The 19,316-nt window shown below is 41.9% G+C and overlaps 1 protein-coding gene across 1 annotated transcript; it reads right to left on the reverse strand.

Moving 5' to 3' along the window:
- Positions 1–563: 563 nt before the first annotated feature.
- LOC139479547 (uncharacterized) lies at positions 564–15,861 on the reverse strand. Its single transcript, XM_071262387.1, has 5 exons — positions 15,812–15,861; positions 12,204–12,319; positions 5,238–5,444; positions 1,386–1,610; positions 564–808 (listed from the first exon to the last, which is right to left on the reverse strand). Exons 1-5 carry the CDS (start codon positions 15,859–15,861, stop codon positions 564–566), a joined length of 843 nt encoding a protein of 280 aa, XP_071118488.1.
- Positions 15,862–19,316: the final 3,455 nt, after the last annotated feature.

Below are 19,316 nucleotides of genomic sequence, written 5' to 3' on the forward strand. Positions count from 1 at the left end.
GCATACTGACTCCGAGCCGACCAGTCCTTGTTTTAGCCCCTTAATGCCGAGCGCCAGACAGGGTAACAACAAGTACCATCTTTAAACGTCTTTTGGTGTGACACGGCCGGGGATCGAACCCCGGACCTTCCGCTCTCCGGGCGGACGCTCTACCACAAGACCACGGAGGCGGTCAGAAATAATAAAGACAGTTCAAGTCAGTGTGAAAGTCAGAAATATGAATAACAACAATGGATTTAATAGTTTAGTACCTACAGAAAATGCTCAGTCTACTAGAAGACAGAAGACAGAAGACCATGGACATTTGCGAGGAATCACTGGATTGTCTGGTCCAGACCGACGCCAAATAGCTGGAATATTGCTGAGATCGGCGATAAACAACAACAAAAACAAACATTTGGGAGGACAGATGCATGGCAATAGACCTAACGTCGTTGACATGGTAAAGTTAAGATTAATCTACTGTGAGCCTGGGATAATAATATTCGAAACTAGCGTGAAGGTTTAAAAAGGAAACATCTTGCAGGGTAGGTATTGAAGGCACGGTAACTTGTCACTTAATTCTAACATGCTGTTGTGTAGTGTGACCATTCATGGTTTTCGATCATCGCTTCATTCTGATTGGTGATACCCTGACACTGCCCTGTCACTACGTTGTAGTTGAAGCCGATACAGATGTCTGCCCTCCCACACTGCGATGCACAGGTCGCGACTTTTTCTGTCGCTGTCAGGTCAATCGTGTCAGGTCCATCGTATTTTCTACCCTCCGTGCGAACAAATCTTCTTTGACTTTGACATAATCCGCTCTCTGCAATAGTTAAATTCATATTCTTGATACTCAGGTTGTGAAAAGCAAGGAATCGTCTTGTGGTTGGTTGGTTGGTTGTTTAACGCCGCACTCAGCAATATTCCAGCTGCATGACGGCGGTCTGTAAATAATCCAGTGGTTGACATCATAAGCATCGATCCACGCAATTGGGATCGATGACATGCATCAACCAAATCAGCGAGGCTGACCACCCGATCCCGTTAGTCGCATCTTACGACAAGTATAGTCGCCTTTTACGGCAAGCATGGGTTGCTGAAGACCTATATATTTTACCCCGGATCGTGACAGGTATGACATGGTTTGTTTGTTTGATTGTTTGTTGTTCAACGCCGCACTCAACAATATTCCAGCTGTATGACGGCGGTCTATAAATAATCGAGTCTGGACCAGACAATCCAGTGATTGATATTTTGAGTATCGATCTTCACAACTGGATACGAAAGCTGGACTTTACGTGAGTGCGGCGTTAAACAACACACACACCACACACACACAAACACACACGCGCGCACACACACACACACACACACACACACACACCGAGTATGACTATTACCTTGCACTGGTGCACCATAGATTTGCATCTCGCAAATGTTCAGCGTATCTGCGTAATTTTCCACTTCCTTTGTGAGCCGGAGAAACCTGCCCCGGACTCCATCATGGCACTGCAACGATACGCCCCCTCTGGGGAGGACTCCGGGATAGGTCAAACACAAGGCTGGACAGTATTGGTGTTTATTCCCAAGTACGGCGACTTCAAAATCATGAAATCTGAAGTAAACTGTCAACACGCCACATATCAATATAGCTACACGTGTCGCGAGGTTGCGAACTAGTGGCTCATACATTGGTGTATACATGTAGGTTAAGGAGAACATACTAGAGTGAGTGAGTGAGTGAGTGAGTGAGTGAGTGAGTGAGTTAATATTTAAAGTCACAGTATTTCAGCCATATCGTGACTTGAACAAGTTATGCATTTATATTATATATTAAAGCTGTCATTGAAGGACAGTACAACAACCAGCAATATATCACAGATTATAGTTTTAAAACTAGTTTTAGAACAATTAAATAATCAGATACCATACAGACGATACAATATAAAAACGGGCTGTAGATCGCCAGCAACCAAAGATAGGCCACCACACTAGGGACCATGGGGACTTACGGTACTTCTGCTACCTACATGGTACCCCAGCAGGATTTACACCATCCCTCGGGCCACTGGCGATTATCAGACGGATTAGCCAAAGAGTTAAAATCAACAAAAATACTACGATTAAAATCACAGAGAAATGAAAAGATACCTTGAATGATACCAGACGAGAGAACATACTAGAAGCTGTAACTGACAGATGTTGCGGGTACCTATTTTACAGCCCATTTCAACACACACCATGCATCCTCACTTTTTTACATTTGGACAAAACAGTTATGTGTGGAAAGTATTTGAAAAATATACGAGAATAATTCGATATCTATGTATTTCTACCGTCCAAAAGTTCTAAGCCTGACTAACTTTCGATTATGAGCCGTAACAAAGTGAACCAGTCAATGTAGCACATTGTTTGTGTAGATCATTGTTTTTGGTCTGTTGAGGCCGCATATATATCAGTGATAGCCTGTTGAGCTTGATAGGGGGTCTAAATGGACACAGAAATGGGGGGAAAAACGAGTACCGAGCAGTCATAAAGTCACTTCAGTTAAAAGTCCCAATTGCGTGGACCGCCGTCATTCAGGTGGAATTGTGTGAGTGGGATCGATGACATGCTTCATAGAAGTCAGCGAGCCTGACCACCCGATCCCGTTGGTCGCCGAAGACCTATTCTACCCCGGAATCTTCACGGGTACGGACGCTAAGGAAATCAGTCCCACAAAGATCCGGGGTAGAATAGATCTTCAGCAACCCATGCTTTTGCCGTAAAAGGCGACTAACGGGATCGGGTGGTCAGGCTCGCTGACTAAATTGATGCATGTCATCGATCCTAATTGTGTGGATCGATGTTCATAACGTAAGTCACTGGACTGTCTGGTCCAGACCGCCTTTATTGGACTGTCTGGTCCAGACCGCCGTCATATAGCTGGAATATTGCTGAGTGCGGCGTAAAACAACAAACCAAACCAAAACTAGTAGCCTCTCACGGCAAGGATGGGTTGCTGAAGACCTATTCTACCCCGGATCTTTAAGAAATGCGGTGAGGAATGCTGACTGCTGGAGTGCTACTATACATAGACTCTTCTCACACCTTTCGACTTGCAAAGGCTGCTGTGCGACAATGTGGGCTTCCTCACCTTCCATACTCGCCAAACCTGGCACCTCTTTCCTGAACTGAAAGATCACCTACGTTGAAAGCACTGTGAAGACCTCAAAGCTGCGCGTGAAAGGGTTTTTCTGGGAGGCTTTAAGCTACAGTCACACAGACAAAGCGACCGCGATGCAACCTCCTGGCGGCTGATTTCCTCAGCGCCGTACCCGTGAAGATTCCGGGGTAGAATAGGTCTTCAGCAACCCATATTTGCCGTAAAAGGCGACCATGCTTGTCGTAAAAGGCGACTAACGGGATCAGGTGGTCAGGCTCGCTGACTTGGTTGATACATGTCATCGATCCCAATTGCGTGGATCGATGCTCATGATGTCAATCACTGGATTGTCTGGTCCAGACTCGATTATTTTACAGACCGCCGTCATATAGCTGGAATATTGCTGAGAGCGGCGTTAAAGAACAAACAATCCTTAGCGTCCGACTGGTGATCGCTGAGATTGGTGCAACTACTTCTGCCCATATTTGGAACTAGGGTATGATCGCCGATCAGTCAGCGATAGGTTTTGCAACCTGTCAGTGATTGATCGGCAACTGTTCACGCAGATACGGCGACATTTTTGCAACTGGTTGAGACCGATCGGTGACTTGTTGCAACTAAACGGGGAGCGGTCAGTGACTAGTTGTCGATCGATCAAAACTTATTTCATATAAAAAGGGTGCTTTTCTGAATCAAATCATGTCTTTGCAAGTTGTCAAGATGTTAAAAGCAGAACAGTTGCAGTTGATCCGCCTGCAAAGAATAAATGAAAATGCAGCAGTTGCTGCCATGATGGTGGAAAGCAGAATGAGAAGGACAAGGCGAAGGCACTATTGGCTGGGACCTTGGATCGCAAAGAAGGCCACAGCTAGGAGACTATGAGAATCTGATGGCTGAATTGGAGAGAAAGTCGTGGTGATTTCGTGGGCTACCTCAGAATGGAGCCTGTCGACATCGGACATCTCTGGCTCTTCCTCCTCATCAGGTATCCGCCTCTTCTCTTGTTGAGATGTTGGCTCTGGCTCAACTGTAGCAGACCTGTGCACCACAGCAGTTGTCTCCATTGTATGTTATACAATTCCTGGTTCCTATATGTTCCTGCCATTACTGACCATAGTGATGAATGGAAAAAAATGATGTGAACTCCCTGAGTACTAATGACAAAATGATGCTGTAATGCACAGACAGGTCTATTTAGAGAGGGTGACATGCTGCAAACCCAATGGCGAATGATCGACTCACGCTTAGAAACAACTTTTCATCCGATCGACAACCAGTCACCGATGAAGCAGCGCTGGTCGATCACCGCCTCGTCACTGATCAATCACCGATAGGTCGCCACTAGTTTGCAACAGAGTCAACACCCTTGTGTAGACGAAACTGATCGCCTCACAGTGGAAACAAATCTCCGATTAACATAATACCACTTGGGGACCTCTAGGAGACCAATGAAGCCTCCGAGTGACCAAATCGGTCGGTCGCAGCTAGTCTTTTGTGCATGTTCAAAAGACTGGTTGCAGCCGAATGGGATTTGCGACCGCTCTGAAACCTTGTAGCGACTTAATTGAAACCTCATTGTGATTTTCAAATAATTGGTCGCCAGGAGGTTGCATCGCGCGGTCGCATTGTCTGTGTGACGGAGGCGTTAGAAAACGTCTTCCTGACTGAAATTGAAAAGCTTCACTATCGATATGAGAAGTGTGTTAAAAATTAGGGAGAAAAATAAAATTAAGAACACTTTTATAATTGTTGGATTTGTTTGTTAGGCTTAGAACTTTTTGACCAGCACTCGTACTAGGAATCTGTACCTGAATTGCTACGAGGATTTCTTAGAGATGAGTGATGTTAACATTTGTATAAGCTCCAAAGTACATCTAATTGATTGGCTAAGGTATTCCTGGGTAGAATTGTCCAAAGCAACCTGTCAACTAGAATGAGTGGGGTGGTCTGGCTCAGTAACTGGGCTCATAGTGCCGATTTATCGACCACCCTACCAAAAGTTCGTATCGTATGACAAGCAAAGGTTGCTTGGGACAAACAGTTCCAACCAGGAATCCTCGTGGAGGCAATATTTACGTGGCCACTAGTGGACGTGATGTGTACTTACATCTGTCCTTTCTGTTATAGATGGTAATGTTGTGTATTTCGTAGTAGCCTTGTAGATCCACAGACCAGATAGCAATTGACTGGTAATCCGCTGTATGACTACACGTGTTAATGTCACCGTCTACTGCCATATCAGCATTTTGAATCTTGTAAGTCGATGACTGGCTGGCTGGTTTATTCAATGCTAGGTTGGCATCACAGAGGCACTCTAAAATGATAAGAAGACAAATGCATCTGGGAACTTGAGTTAAGTTTCATCTGTATTCTACGGAAATACGTACAATTTTTGAATAACATCAATCTGCTACAGCATCGTTTACAATGTCTTAATGCCATGGTGTTAACGTTTATTTATTACCACATTTAATACAAACTACTCAATTTTGGAAATAGACGAGTGTAAGAATAATAAAGTTGGACTGCACATTTAAGACGTAGGCAAGGTTCTGTAATGTGGGCACCAGGGGTGGAATGTATCCTCAGCACCACTTTTATTGTTGTAAAAGGCGCCCAATGTTCCAGGGACTGTGTTCCTTTGTCCAACGCATTACTGTGACCATAACTTCACCAAGATTGGTGTAAGAATGGGCTCGGTTCTATCAATCGACTGATCATGCCAAGCGCTTTGTGTAATAATTCTTATTATTGCAAATGTATTTTATTTTGCACAAATGTATTGTTTGGTCTTGGTTTTTGAAAACACAAGTATTAATAATATATTGCCTAATGTCCTTAGCCACAAGGTGGTGGCTCATGGGCCGATCTGGTAATCTTGACCGCTGAATTCTGTATGTCTCTTAATTATTATTAAGGGCAGATCCAGCCTGGGAGTACATTGGACAGACACATATAGCTTTTAATGTCATATTTGATGGGGTATAAACACCCCTATGGTGTTTTGCATTTTGGATATCCAATGCAATAAGACACTGTCCTTGACTGACTGTCAATGGTGGATCTCTCTTTCTCTTTCATTATGTCGAAAACACTTCGATGCTGGCTCTTCTGATGAAGAAACTCATCTACAATTGGATTCCTGGGCTTGATCCATAGTAATCTAAGCATTAGATCACCAACCCGTGAAATTAAAGTTTGGTAGGACCGGATCGTCCTTTGTTTGAAAATGGGACATCGTTTTATTGACCATTGATGTTATGCAGACATAAAACGGCATACGAATTAGGATAAGTCATCCAGCGCAAATTCGTTCCACCGCATCCCGAAGTCAGCTGTGTGTAACGTAGTGCTAAATAGTCCAGCAGCCAAGGCCCTGAATTTTAATGGTTTTGTCGGTTAAAGATTTCTTCTCTGTTATTTCTTGTAGCCCAGGGGTTGTTTTAAAAAGAATCAGGAGGGTGTCCAGTGATATCCCTTGGGCAAATCTAGTAATTAACCCCTGGCTATTGGATACCTACAGATTCTGAAAAAACTTTAAATTGTCTCTTTTTCTCCATGCAATATGTTTACCAAAGGCATGAATATAATATTGTATCATTATTATTCATGTTGTAGAGTGTTCCGAAACCATTTTTATACCCTACTTTTGACAATTAACCCTTTCCTGGTCAATGTATGGAGTCTGGATTATGTCAGTTGAGCATACCAAATGTAAAATTCAATGCTAGGCTATTAATTAGAATAGTTTAAGGTAATCACTCAGGAGTACAATATATGGCAGCACTTAATTACATCTACTTCCTGTTAAAAACACACACACGTTTGCTTTGTCATCGTTTTAAGTTTTCAGTCCTGTTAAAGTATGCCAGATCTTGGTTTTCAACTGTTTCGAAGTAAGTACATGTGCTAGGGCACCACCAGAATAATGCCTGTGTAATCACTGACATAGTAAAGGCAATTCATAATCAAATGAGGTCAACATCTGTGATTAGTGTGTGCTGCCATCTTTTTGCAGATTATCAAACATTCTGCATTATACAGGGTGGTCCAGAAAAATATCCCCTCAACCAGCAATAGAATAGAACGTCCATTGTAATTGTTCACCTACCCCAGCTGTAGAAATCCTTTATTATAGTGAGTTTAGTTTATACATGTTACTTCATTTTCTGAGAAAGTAAGACACTGAAACGCCATATGGGAGCCACTAATGCTTTGCTGAGGCTTCGGTGTGATGTAAGGTGAGGTGAGGTGAGGTGAAATGGGGTTTAACGTCGCGTCCAAGATTATTGCACTTATATAGCGACGTGCATGTACGTGTGTGTGTGTTTGTCTTGCTGTTTGTACTAGTCCGGACTGATGCCGATTTATAGTGCTAGATCACTGAGATACCATGACTCCGAGCCGACCAGTCCTTGTTTTAGCCCCTTAATGCCGAGCGCCAGACAGGGTATAAACAAGTACCATCTTTTAATGTCTTTTGGTATGACGCGGTCGGGGATCGAACCCCGGACCTTCCGCTCTCTGGGCGGACGCTCTACCACTAGACCACGGAGGCGGTCCGGTGTGATGTAAGATTTATATACCTTATCAAGGTCAACATGCGATAATTCACAGAAAGCCCTTCCTGTGCACTTAAAATCATTATCTATACACTAAGGTTAGTGCCACAACTCTAAAGAATCCTGAAGTTTAAGAAATCAATAGCACATCCAAGGAAATACTCTGGAATTCTACACAGCACATCTCCCTTCAAGTGAAAATAGGTCATTCTTGACATTAACTGGTAGATTGCAGGTCTTGTTTAGATAGAAATACTACACTAGTTAACTTATTTTTTCAGGGGAGAATTCTGCTGAGTAAACAACAATACTATGTTATAAATAGTAATAAAGCATTGAATTAAAAAAAATCATTTTAAGGAAAAAGATTGAGAGTCTTTCATTTTTACAGGGTTGACAGTCATGGAACCGGACCTGAATGCTACTTCAAATGGAAATTCAACTGCCAGGACAAAAACGAAAAGCTGTCAGAATAACGAACATTATCCGGTGTAGTAAAATAAACGGTGTCATAAAAGTTGTGTTTCAGGTTACACGTCAAAGACTCACACTGAACGACACTGTGAAGGAGAAAGTGATCCTAGATTCACAAGGCGTTCGTTGTCGGAAGACACTGCAGAAACCTTCAAATTTAAGAAACACTTTCTTTTTAGTGGAGAAGCCTGTAACCTTGAGAGGGATACGAAACATCCCGACAGATGGAGGGAAGTGTACCTGTTTCGACAGCTTGATAAGAAACAACCTCTTTTAGAAACGTGTGCCAAGCGAAATGATTGTGCAGCAAAGAAAGTTCAGCATCGTCTTCATGGGGTGCTGAGCGATTTGCATGCAGAAGAGGCTTGCTATCATCTTGACTAGGCAGAGATTTACTTCATTCAGGTCTCTCCCTGGGGGAGCATCTTCCTTTTGCCAGGAATCACTGAACACCGATAAAGATCAGCCTTTCTTGTCAGTTGTTCAAATGCAGAAAAATGACCGGTCACAAATGTGGAATTCTGTAGAACTGTTTGGAACTTAGTTCAATTCCGCCACACTCTGAATATCTCACAGGACACTAGTTTAATGAACTCTTGGTACTATCTTCACCCGGTATTGCTATTAACATTGCGTTTCGTAGCTGTGCCTCTCAGACTTGTGAATAATGAAGTGGATGATACAGAAAGTGTTATATCAAAAGCTCATAAACGCATCCTTCAAGATTTGAAGAACATTGACATTAACAAGGAACACTACAACATTAGCATAAATAGGACCATATCAAAGAGTCAGTTAGTGAATTTCTGTTGGCTAAGGTTTCACCATAACTTGATAATACCCTTCCTGCATTGTTTATTAGTTCCATCGTAACAAGTATTGTCAAGTGACAGGCAACTAGTTTACAAGTTGGCCTAGCTGAAAAAAATGGGCATGTGAAGGAAGCATATCAATAGTATGTATTCATATGGCGTATGTAGTTCATATACTGAGTACAGGCGTTTCAAGAAATCTGCTGCTAAAGCTGCAGTTGCAGATTTTAAGTTGTCTGGTACATCAAATGCTACAGATGATCTAGTTCAGGGGGTTGTGGATAACGTTGTTGCTGACATATCATCTCAAAATGGTAGGCAGTCCACACACTCACTTGCCATTCTTTTCACACAGAGGGAGAGGAAGAAGCCAAATTAAAGATCAAAAGGGGGTTCTGAATGATTCCTCAGAGGTTCCTTATGATGTTGAAATATACAGGTACCATGGACTAAAATCCCATGCTATCAAGGCTTTCCCCACCTTGTCACTTTCCAACCAGTTAGGAGAGCTTCTGAGGTCAATCACAGTTTCCTACAGGACACCGGTTTAAGGACGACTGTCCATAATTTCATGGGTACAACACAAAACAAAGCAGGGAGCAGGGTCATCTTCTACAACCTAAGACGAAAGCCCTCTACTTACCTCTGATCGACATGAAGACGTCTAGATCTGATGCTGATACAATGTTGACAGTCATGGTTAGCGTTCAAGAGGTTACATTTCAAACCGGACTTTCAGCCTCTTGACTTGCGACCTACAGCTCTACCGAGTTGCAGTGAAGGTGTCATGGGATCAGCCAGAAAGATTCAAAGACATGTACTTGCGACTTGGAGGTATGCATGCACTTATGAAATTTGTTGGGGCTATAGGTTCATTGATGACTGAAAACGGGCAGTCTGATGTCCTTTCAGAAGTGTTTGGAGGGGTTCCAAAGCTACTGAGTGGTAAGAAGTTCCCACAGAATGTACGTGCCCTACGGATGATGGCAGAGGAGGTGGTCCATAGCCTGTTCATGGATCATCATTTTCAGAAAGCGGATGACCTGATGAAAGCCTTCGATCAGCTTGCAAGTGAGAGCAGGACAGTGAAATTGTGGGTTGAGGCCCTCGTGAAGCCAGCCTAGTTTATGATGACATATATCAGGGCTGAACGCCAAGGTTCATGTAAACTATGCAAGATATGGTTTGTATGACTTACGTTCCATGGAGAAACTCCCCCCTCACATCCAAAGTATTTTTTCTGAATGGACAACACATGACCCGATACATTCGTGGAATATGGAATGGTTTGTGGAGTGACCAATTTATTGAATCCACATTCATGAGGTACGGACATAGCGCTGGCGGAATTATTGGAATCACCCTCAGGTCGAAAGGTTTGAAGCCCTGAGCCGCCACATCTGCTGCAAGATAGAGTCTGACGTGGGGAAAATGGAAGAGGAGACATATGCCACCGGAGTTCAAATGTACCACAAAGAAGAGGCCAAAGCAAGGATAATAGCAGATGTCAAGGACAGGGCTGATCTCCGTCAGAAGCTTGACTCTTGCATAGATCCTTTGGATCCAGAGGGGCATCCAGAAGGTAGCATTGGCAATATTGTCGGTGGGAAGCTAGCTCCTGCATCTGTCAATGTTGACAATGCCACGGAGAGGCACTTTTTTGAAGATTTTGAGAAGACGTGGGCAGAGGGATTTTACACTACCATCTCCAAGAAGGTCGAGACTATGGCAGCATCATGCAAATCTGTTCAGATTGACAAGTCAAAAGTCTATGATCTGAATGCAATCTACCTCAGGGTCATTGCATTGTTATCAAGTGACCGAGATATTGATGTGAAGGATATCTTTTCAGTCCCAAACGCAATGTTCATGAAAGATGGAATCGGCATTTGTAAAGCCAAATCCCAACTAAAGATGTTGCTCCAGATTGAGTTTTCCCGGGGGAATGTTGGTGATGCGAATGCCACTGTCATTGATGGATCAGCCCTTCTATGGACTTATACCCTGGCCAGCAGATGGTTCAGTAGCTGATTTCAAGAGTCGCATCGCTACATACCTGACCAACAGTGACGTCTACCTCATCTTCGACAGATATCATGAGCATAGCATAAAGTCAACCGCACGAGATGGCAGGGAGACAGGGGTTAGTAGGAAACATCATTTGCTTCGGACAACAAAGTTGCCAGCTCAGAAGATTGTCGGATCTTCTCTTGTAAACAAGAAACAGCTTATCCGGATCTCATGTGATAAACTGTCACAAGATAGACTTTTCCATCTGCTGACTACGGGAAGGCACACGTTGGTTGTAACATGATTGGTTTGTTGTTTAACGACGCACTCAGCAGTATTTCAGCTATATGACGGCGGTCTGGACCAGACAATCCAGTGCCTGACATCATGAGCATCGATCCACGCAAGAGAATAAGCAGCCGTGTGAAAGAAAGACATTCCATTTGGCGTGAAGGGCAAAGAAATAGCTGAAGAAATTATTTGAATGGACCACTGAAAATCTGTGATGACACCATGCATGTGTTCGTGAAACAGGTAAGCACGTCCTGCCCGGCTGACACCGCACAGCAGTACTCCTGCCATACGTCAGCCTGTAAACAAACCGGCCTGTAATCAAGTGATCTAAGAAACAGAAAATCCATTGACACGATAGAACCACTACTGATTTTGTTAAAACTAATAGAAAGGATATGTTAATTTTGAATTACGTATGCCGTGTAAAAGTGCAGAGATTGTGCTGCTAATAAGTAAAGAAAAACGTTTAGAAATATATTTGTTTTGCAACACAGCGGGGCGCAGTTTTTAAGTCCTCGCCAAAAATACTTCTTTTGTAGTTGACTCGGCATAAATAAATGCTACAGATGATTTGTTTGTCTTATAAGACGGCGATCTGTAAATAACTACGTTTCAGTCCACCAGCAGAAGCATCGACCCAGTTATGCACTTTACATACCTTGAAGGAGACCCATGAAGATCCGGGCTAGAATAAGTCTTCAGCAACCCATGCTTGCCTTAAAAGGCGACTAACGGGATCGGGCGATCAGTCGCGCTGACTTGGATGATTCATGTCATCGATCCTAAGCCAGTGATTAATATCACGGATTGGTGCTCATGCTATTAATCACTGGATTGTCTGGTCCAGACTCAATTATTTACAGTCCGCCGTCACAAAGCTCAAATATTACTGAGTGCGGTGTTTAACAAACCAAACCATACCTTGAAGGAACAACAGGAACAGAAAAGTTGAAGTGACGTTGCTTAGCACAAACTGATGAATGTACATCCTGTTCCTCGTCAATACACTATATGGCCCTCCAGCACCTGACAAACGGCTGTTTTGTGGTGTAGTCGTAACGTCAACTGACAGCAATCAGACGCCTGGTTCCAACAAGTGATCAGATCAATGAGCTCTTAACTTGCTTCACAATCTCATTAAAGATCAAAGTTCTCGCTACCGCTAACAAAGATCTGAGGATATCCCATTACGCCAGAACGACCTTTCATCCAACCAATCCCAGCGTCGCTTACTGACAGTCGGAATGTGTTCTGTAATCATACACCCTCGAACAGTAACGGGCCGTACGACTGATTCATCGTATGTCTCAATGGGATAAACATTTGACACAGGAAAGACTTTCTATAGTTTGCTGGAAGTACTGCCATACAATATCGGCAGTCTATTAGACATACATACTAGAATTTTCTTGAGTTCAGTTTTCAAATTTCGAATCAATATTTTTTCAAAACGTTGTCGGGAATGAAAATCGCGAGTGTGAAACTATCGCCGTATAGCACAAGAAAACTGCTTTCTGCCTGCTTACGTAAACTTCGTCATTCCGGGTAGCCTTGTGGCTGCCTGTGAAAAAACTTAGGAATAACGTCACTCCTTGACCCATAGAGATTTTATTACAAAACGTAGTGACATTAGATACAATTTCGTATCTATCTTCAGGGGTTCAGGGCAATTTCTAAAAAATTAAAGCAGATGTCATCTGGAGTTTACCGAAAAACAGTATGTAGGTAATTTGGCCAAGAAATTTCACTTTAGCTTCATATATTTCGATGACCTGATGTCGTTCAGTGACCATAAATAGCCAATTTCCTTCGACTGATGTACCCACTTAAAAGAGACCAGTGAGACTCCATCATCTGTTTCATATTTAGATACGTCTCAAACGTAACTTAGTGTCACTTGGTTAATTGACTTCTCACGAATCAAAGGATTACCACCAGCGGAAGTGTGTTGTCCGAATAAGTGAGACAATTTTGTGTGCATTTCAGTGTTTTGTGTATGAAAATGACTGTCCGGTTCCGGAAACTGAATTTCCGGATATACGGGTAAATTTATATAGTAATTATTTCGTTTTGAATGAAAATCGTCCGGAACCGAGGTTTCCGGATATCTGAAGTCCGTATAAGCAGGGCATGACTGTATGTGCATAAAGATTCAGAGTAATAAATCACTCTCCACAAGACTGTATGACAAGAGGGATGACTTGAACTTTCCCTTTATGTCTCAGTGTTCCTGCATCTCCAGCTTTTGGTGTTTACATTTCGCACATTGTACGACTCCTGTTCAAAAGTTGTTTGATCAAAGGTTCCAACATTCAAGGCTCTTGTAAAGCTTCCAAAAACTTTTTTGTAGACATGTGGAGGACAGTTCCAAATTTGACAAAATAATGTTCGATGTAATTCCCTGTTTTGACTCCCATCGCTGTTGTTAAAACTTGTTCTCGTTGCTTTACACGCTGCATATTTTCAAGGATCGGGCCAGCGCCAGGTCTGTCTGCCTCGTGTTACTGAATCGCACTACGGCGCCTTTTCTGTCTGCTCATCCGTTTGAATACTATGTCCACAACTTAATAGTAATGTGTGTACGTATATTGCTCTAGTCATTAACACTTGTTGAATGCTCAAAGCGCTACGGCGCCAGAAAACTATGATTGTGGGATGGATTCCTGGTTCGCCCCGATTATGTTTCTAGGTTTGTCAGCACCATACCCGTGCTCGTGGGTTTCACTAAAGTGGTAAACGTTTGAGACCTGCATCACTTCGGGCTTTCCTCCCACATTAAGCTGACACGCCGTGATATAACTGGAATACTGTTAAAAGGGGCGTTAAAACCCAACTCACTCACTCACTCAAAGCGCTAACATTATCACCCCAGTCAATGAAACAGTGTGCACACGATTTTTAGCTGCTAGATCTGTTATCTGCCTAATTAGTTACCACATTATGGGGCACTCGTGTAGGGTAACCTCCTCGTGGTGAGTGCTGGGTAACGCTAATAGCTCTTCCCCCGTGTGGACCCGGGGCAAAATGTGTCCACAGCAGCCCATTGCTGGTCGTATGAGGCGACTAAAATGGGCAACCTGTTAGCCGTGTCGGTGGAGGAAGGGAATCTGGTGGTTGAGGGCACGGGACCCAGGAACCAGTGTTCCTTTAGCCCAACACACCACTTTGACCCTGACTTCACCTAGACGGGTGGTATGATGGGTCCGATTTATCAATCGGCTGGTCACGTCATGCCCTGTGTATTGATCTATTACATCAAATGTTTCTTAAGTGTGAATATACTTACTACAACATTGTATATGTACTTTTGCCTAGAGTCCTGTGCCAGAAGGCGGTGGCTCATGGGCCAATCTGGTGATATGGACCTCTGTATTCTTGGTTTCTCAAGAAAAATGTTGAAGGTCAAACCAGCCTGGCGTTTCTTCTTTCAGTTCTCCTTGCTATACAAGTCTGTGTGTCTGGAATATGCACCCCCTGTAGTCCTGATGTTTCAGTCTGGCTTCCGCTGCAACATCTTCCTTGTTGACACTCGGTGGCAGCTGGGGAGCAGGGTTTGCTGAAAAGCATCACTCTACCATGGCTCACACATAACACTCTGGTTCTGTAAAAGCCAAAAAGAGAAGAGAAGACATCTTTCTTCTTCGTCAGATGAAGATGTTTCTCAATTTGTGTCTGATTCCTGGCCAAAATTCTTGGTTATTGAAGCTGCGGACAGAAGTCCATTGAAACTCAATCCTTTTGCTGTCTCCAAGGGCATCCAAGGTGTCTGCGGAGATGTTAAAAATATTACTCAACTGAGAGGTGGTTCTCTTTAAGTGGAATGTGTAAGGAAACAGCAATCTGTCAATCTGCTGGGTCTACAGCAGTTTGTAAACATGCAGGTTGTTGTATCTTCTCTCTTGTAAGAGACATCGTCAGAGATTGGTCATGCTTTCTTTCTGTCAGAAGGCGAAAGTGCAGCTGAGTTGAAATCTCAAGGTGTTACTGTTGTAAAACGGTTTACTAGGAAACAAGGATCAGACATCATAAACACTAATACTTACCTGTTTACCTTTGGACTGACAACTCTTCCCAAATCTGTTAAAACTGGACACTACAACATTGGAAATGAAGGCATATGTACCAAATCCACTCCGTTGTTTTAAATGCCAAAAATTGGAAGCAAAATCTTGCCATGTCAAAACAAAATGTTCCCGTTGTGGTGAAGCTCACGAGAGAATTGATTGCACAAATTACATCAAGTGTGCTAACTGCAAATGGTGAACATTTAGCCTCATCGGAATCTTGACCAACATTTGAATATGAAGCAAAAATTATGAAACTCAAATGCAAACAAAATATTTCTTATTTTGAAGCAAAGAAATTAGTTCCTGTTCAATCAAACCCAAATCCATCTCTTACATATTCAGCTACAATTTCTTCTCCTGCTCCAGTTTCTGTTCCGAAACCAAAAAACAGCTTCTATATCCTGACAAACTGACATCATGGATAAATGACACACAAAGATTATTGGAGGAAGTATCTCCAACTTTTCAAACTTCTTCCGCATGTCAAACTGATGACTCAACACCTGAACCATCACAAGATATAGCCTAAGGTGATGCACACCTAACAAAAACAGAAAAAAAAGTTGAAGAGAAAGACAAAGGCACTTCAGCATCTGGCTGTGCCCTCCTCTTCTAAAATTCCTGTGACGGTTCAAAATCATTTTGAACCATTGACCATGGAGGTCTCTCCTTCCCTCCCAGACCATGGGAATGTCCCCTCCGCACGCTAACGTTCCCCAGTTGAACCTCCATGAACAGAGATCTTAATCTTAGACAATGGAATTGCAGAGGACTTGGGGCCAATTTTAATGAATTGCAGTTATTAGTACAAGACTTTCAGCCGTCTGTCTTCAAGAGACTTATCTCAAGTCAACAGATAAGTTTACACAATTCATTTTCTCCTCCCACTGGTAAGGCAACTGGGGGATGTTCTGTTTTGGTGAGGCAGGATGTGATCCACAACCCTGTTCCTCTGAATGTCAATCTACAGGCTGTTGCAGTTCGACTCACTGCACGTTGTTTTTACTTTATGCTCATCGTATATTCCACCCTCTTCAACTCTTCAGCGGTCTGAAATACAGTCATTATATGACCAGCTCCCAAAAGCCTGTATAATCATGGGCGACTTGATTGGTCATAATCATATATGGGGAAGTGACAGCACAAATTCAAAGGGAAAGGTCATTGAAGATTTTATCACTGATAATAATCTTTGTATATTTAATTATTGCTCAAAACCTTACCTACATCCTGCTAGTGGTACTTATTCTGTTTTGGATCTTTCACTCTCAGATTCCAAATTGTTAACCGAATTTACATGGTCAGTCCACGATGACATGTGTGGGAGTGACATTTCCCCTCTATTCTTACTGCCAACAAACCAGCTGATGAGCCACCTTCAACGAGATGGAATTGGCCTTTATTTAAATCATTGTGTAAGGAAATATTGATGACTGATATTTTAATAAATGTCCCTGATCCCATTCAGGTGTTCTCGGACAAACTGAATGAAATTGCTGACGAAACAAGTCCTCTGTAATCCCACACATTCGTAAACCATGGTTTGATACAGATTGTAAAAAGGCTAGAAAGATTAGGAAGAAGGCAGAAAAGTATTTCCATCGGCATCCTATGGTACACAATCTTTATAATGTTAAACAAACAAAACGCCAATCGTGGAGAAGGTATGTATTCAAATTCAATTTCCGAACTCAGATTTCAAAGGTATGGAACATGATACAAAAAATCAAAGGTAAAGGTTTCAAAATCTGCTGTTCATCATCTTGAAGATGGTGGTCAATTGCTTACTGACAAAACTGACATTGGAAATAAATTGGGCGAAACTTTGGCCATACACTCTTCATCATCTAATTACGTACCTAAATTTCAAAAATACAAACAGCAACAAGAGAAGAAAAGTATTAATTTTAGTTCCGACAATGGTGAAGATTATAACGAAATAAATTCAATTCATGAGCTAAATACTGCACTTGGACAGGCCCATGATACTGCAACGGGTGCTAATAACATCCTTTATCAACTTCTGAAACACTTGCCTGAATCATGTTTAGAAGTTCTGCTTTGTGACTTTGATGAAATATGGACTTCAGGGAATTTTCCATCTTCTTGGCATAATGCCATCATCCCTACACCAAAGTCTGGCCGGAATCTTTCAGATCCTTCACATTATCGACCTATATCATTAACTGGCTGTGTCTGTAAAACCATGGAACGTATGGTAAACAATACATTGGTTTGGAACTTGGAAACCAACAATTTAATCATTAATATTCAATGTAGTTTCCGATAAAACAGAAGTATGATCGATCATTTAGTACGTTTGGAATCGTTTATAACAAATGCCATTATAAATAAACAGTATGCGGTATCAATCGTATTTGACTTGGAAAAGGCATATGATACCACATGGAAACATGGTATTTTAAATGATCTACATGAATTTGGTCTGTGAGGCCGTTTGCCTCAATTTGTATCTAAGTGTTTAACTGACAGGCAATTTCAAGTCCACGTGGGCTCTACCCTGTCTGATCATTATAATCAGGATCAGGGTGTCCCACAGGGCAGTATATTGTCTGTCACTTTGTTTAGTATTAAGATTAACAGTTTGGCAACTGTATTAAATGACTAAATTGATGTGTCATTATTTGTTGATGATTTTAACATTTCGTGTTGTGGCAAACATATGCGCACTATTGAAAGTCAATTGCAGCTTTGCTTAAATAAAACTCAAAATTGGTGTAAAAGAAATGGTTTCAAGTTTTCAAAATCCACGACAAATTGTATTTATTTTTGTCGAAGTTATAAACCCCATAAAGATCCTGAACTGTTTCTTGACGGTACTCCCATTAAGGTTGATGAGGAGGCCAAATTTTTGGGACTTGTTTTTGACCGTCATTTGACATATTTGCCGCATATAAAGTATCTGAAGAATAAATGCCTGAAGGCTTCAGATTTATTGAAAGTCGTATCAAATTCAAAGTGGGGATTTGAAGAGGTCATTATTTGACGATGTCCTATTGGCCATTCTCGTTATAAACACAAATATTTATTAGAAGCTGAAGATCATTCATTCTGCATCCCTTGTGATGAGAAAATCACAGTCAAGCAACAAGACATAAATATTATCATTCATCTTCTTTAAAGGATCTTTTTAATAATGTCAGTACTCCTTTCATTCTTGAATTTTCAAGAGAAATAGAACTAATAGATATATTTTGAATAGTTGATATACATTTTAAATAAGTTATATATAAGCTTCAACTGAGATTATTGATGGTGGTGCCACTCGGGTGGTTAAAGTAGCGTAAAAATATTGTCCTCCTGCTTGTCACACGTAAATCCATTCTTGATCAAGGTAAGTAACATTGACCTGTGTTTTAGAACTCTGATTGTATTATCTTTTTTAATATTGGCTAGCATACGGTACATCCACTGGTAGCCAAAGTGATGGCATAAATCCTGCAGTCATGCAGGAAGCATAGGTACTGTAAGTCCCCATGATCTCTAGTAAGGTGGTCTAACTTTGGTTATTAGTGGTCTATAGCCTTGTTTTAAAATAAAGACTTCATGTATGTATAGCTCTATGGTTTAAACAAAAATGATCTGGTTTGTTTTACTAAAAACTGTGATATACCTTACTATTTTACTTGCCTTTGTCGACAGATATTTTAAATCTTAATACCTAGTTCCTATCGCTATATGGCTGAAACACTGCTGGTGCGATGTAAAATTTAACTCACTCACGACATTGGATTTGTCTCTTCACGGGCACTATGGACAGCGAGTCTTTCAAGACATTCTAAAGGAGTTCTTAGTGACTTTCATTCAGGACAAGTACCCAGATGCAGGACAATGATCCCCAGCATATCAGTAAGAGCACAACACAGTGGCTATCTTTAAACGGGATCCATCACTGGCCAACGCCTCCAGAATCTCCAGATCTCAACCCCATCGAGAAACCTTGGGC

Source organism: Haliotis cracherodii, unplaced genomic scaffold, assembly GCF_022045235.1.
Source record: "Haliotis cracherodii isolate W230 unplaced genomic scaffold, xgHalCrac1.p SCAF_4, whole genome shotgun sequence".
Taxonomy (NCBI): Eukaryota; Metazoa; Mollusca; class Gastropoda; order Lepetellida; family Haliotidae; genus Haliotis; species Haliotis cracherodii.

What these genes read in the sequence shown, in the direction of transcription:
- LOC139479547 (XM_071262387.1), bottom strand. Translation starts at nt 15,861, where the DNA reads ATGGTTCAGGTGTTGAGTCATCAGTTTGACATGCGGAAGAAGTTTGAA. An exon ending in ATGCGGAAGAAGTTTGAAAA is followed by an intron (nt 12,320 to 15,811) that starts GTTGGAGATACT and finishes ACCACAAAACAG; the next exon opens with CCGTTTGTCAGGTGCTGGAG. An exon ending in CTATGGTGCACCAGTGCAAG is followed by an intron (nt 809 to 1,385) that starts GTAATAGTCATA and finishes TAACTATTGCAG; the next exon opens with AGAGCGGATTATGTCAAAGT.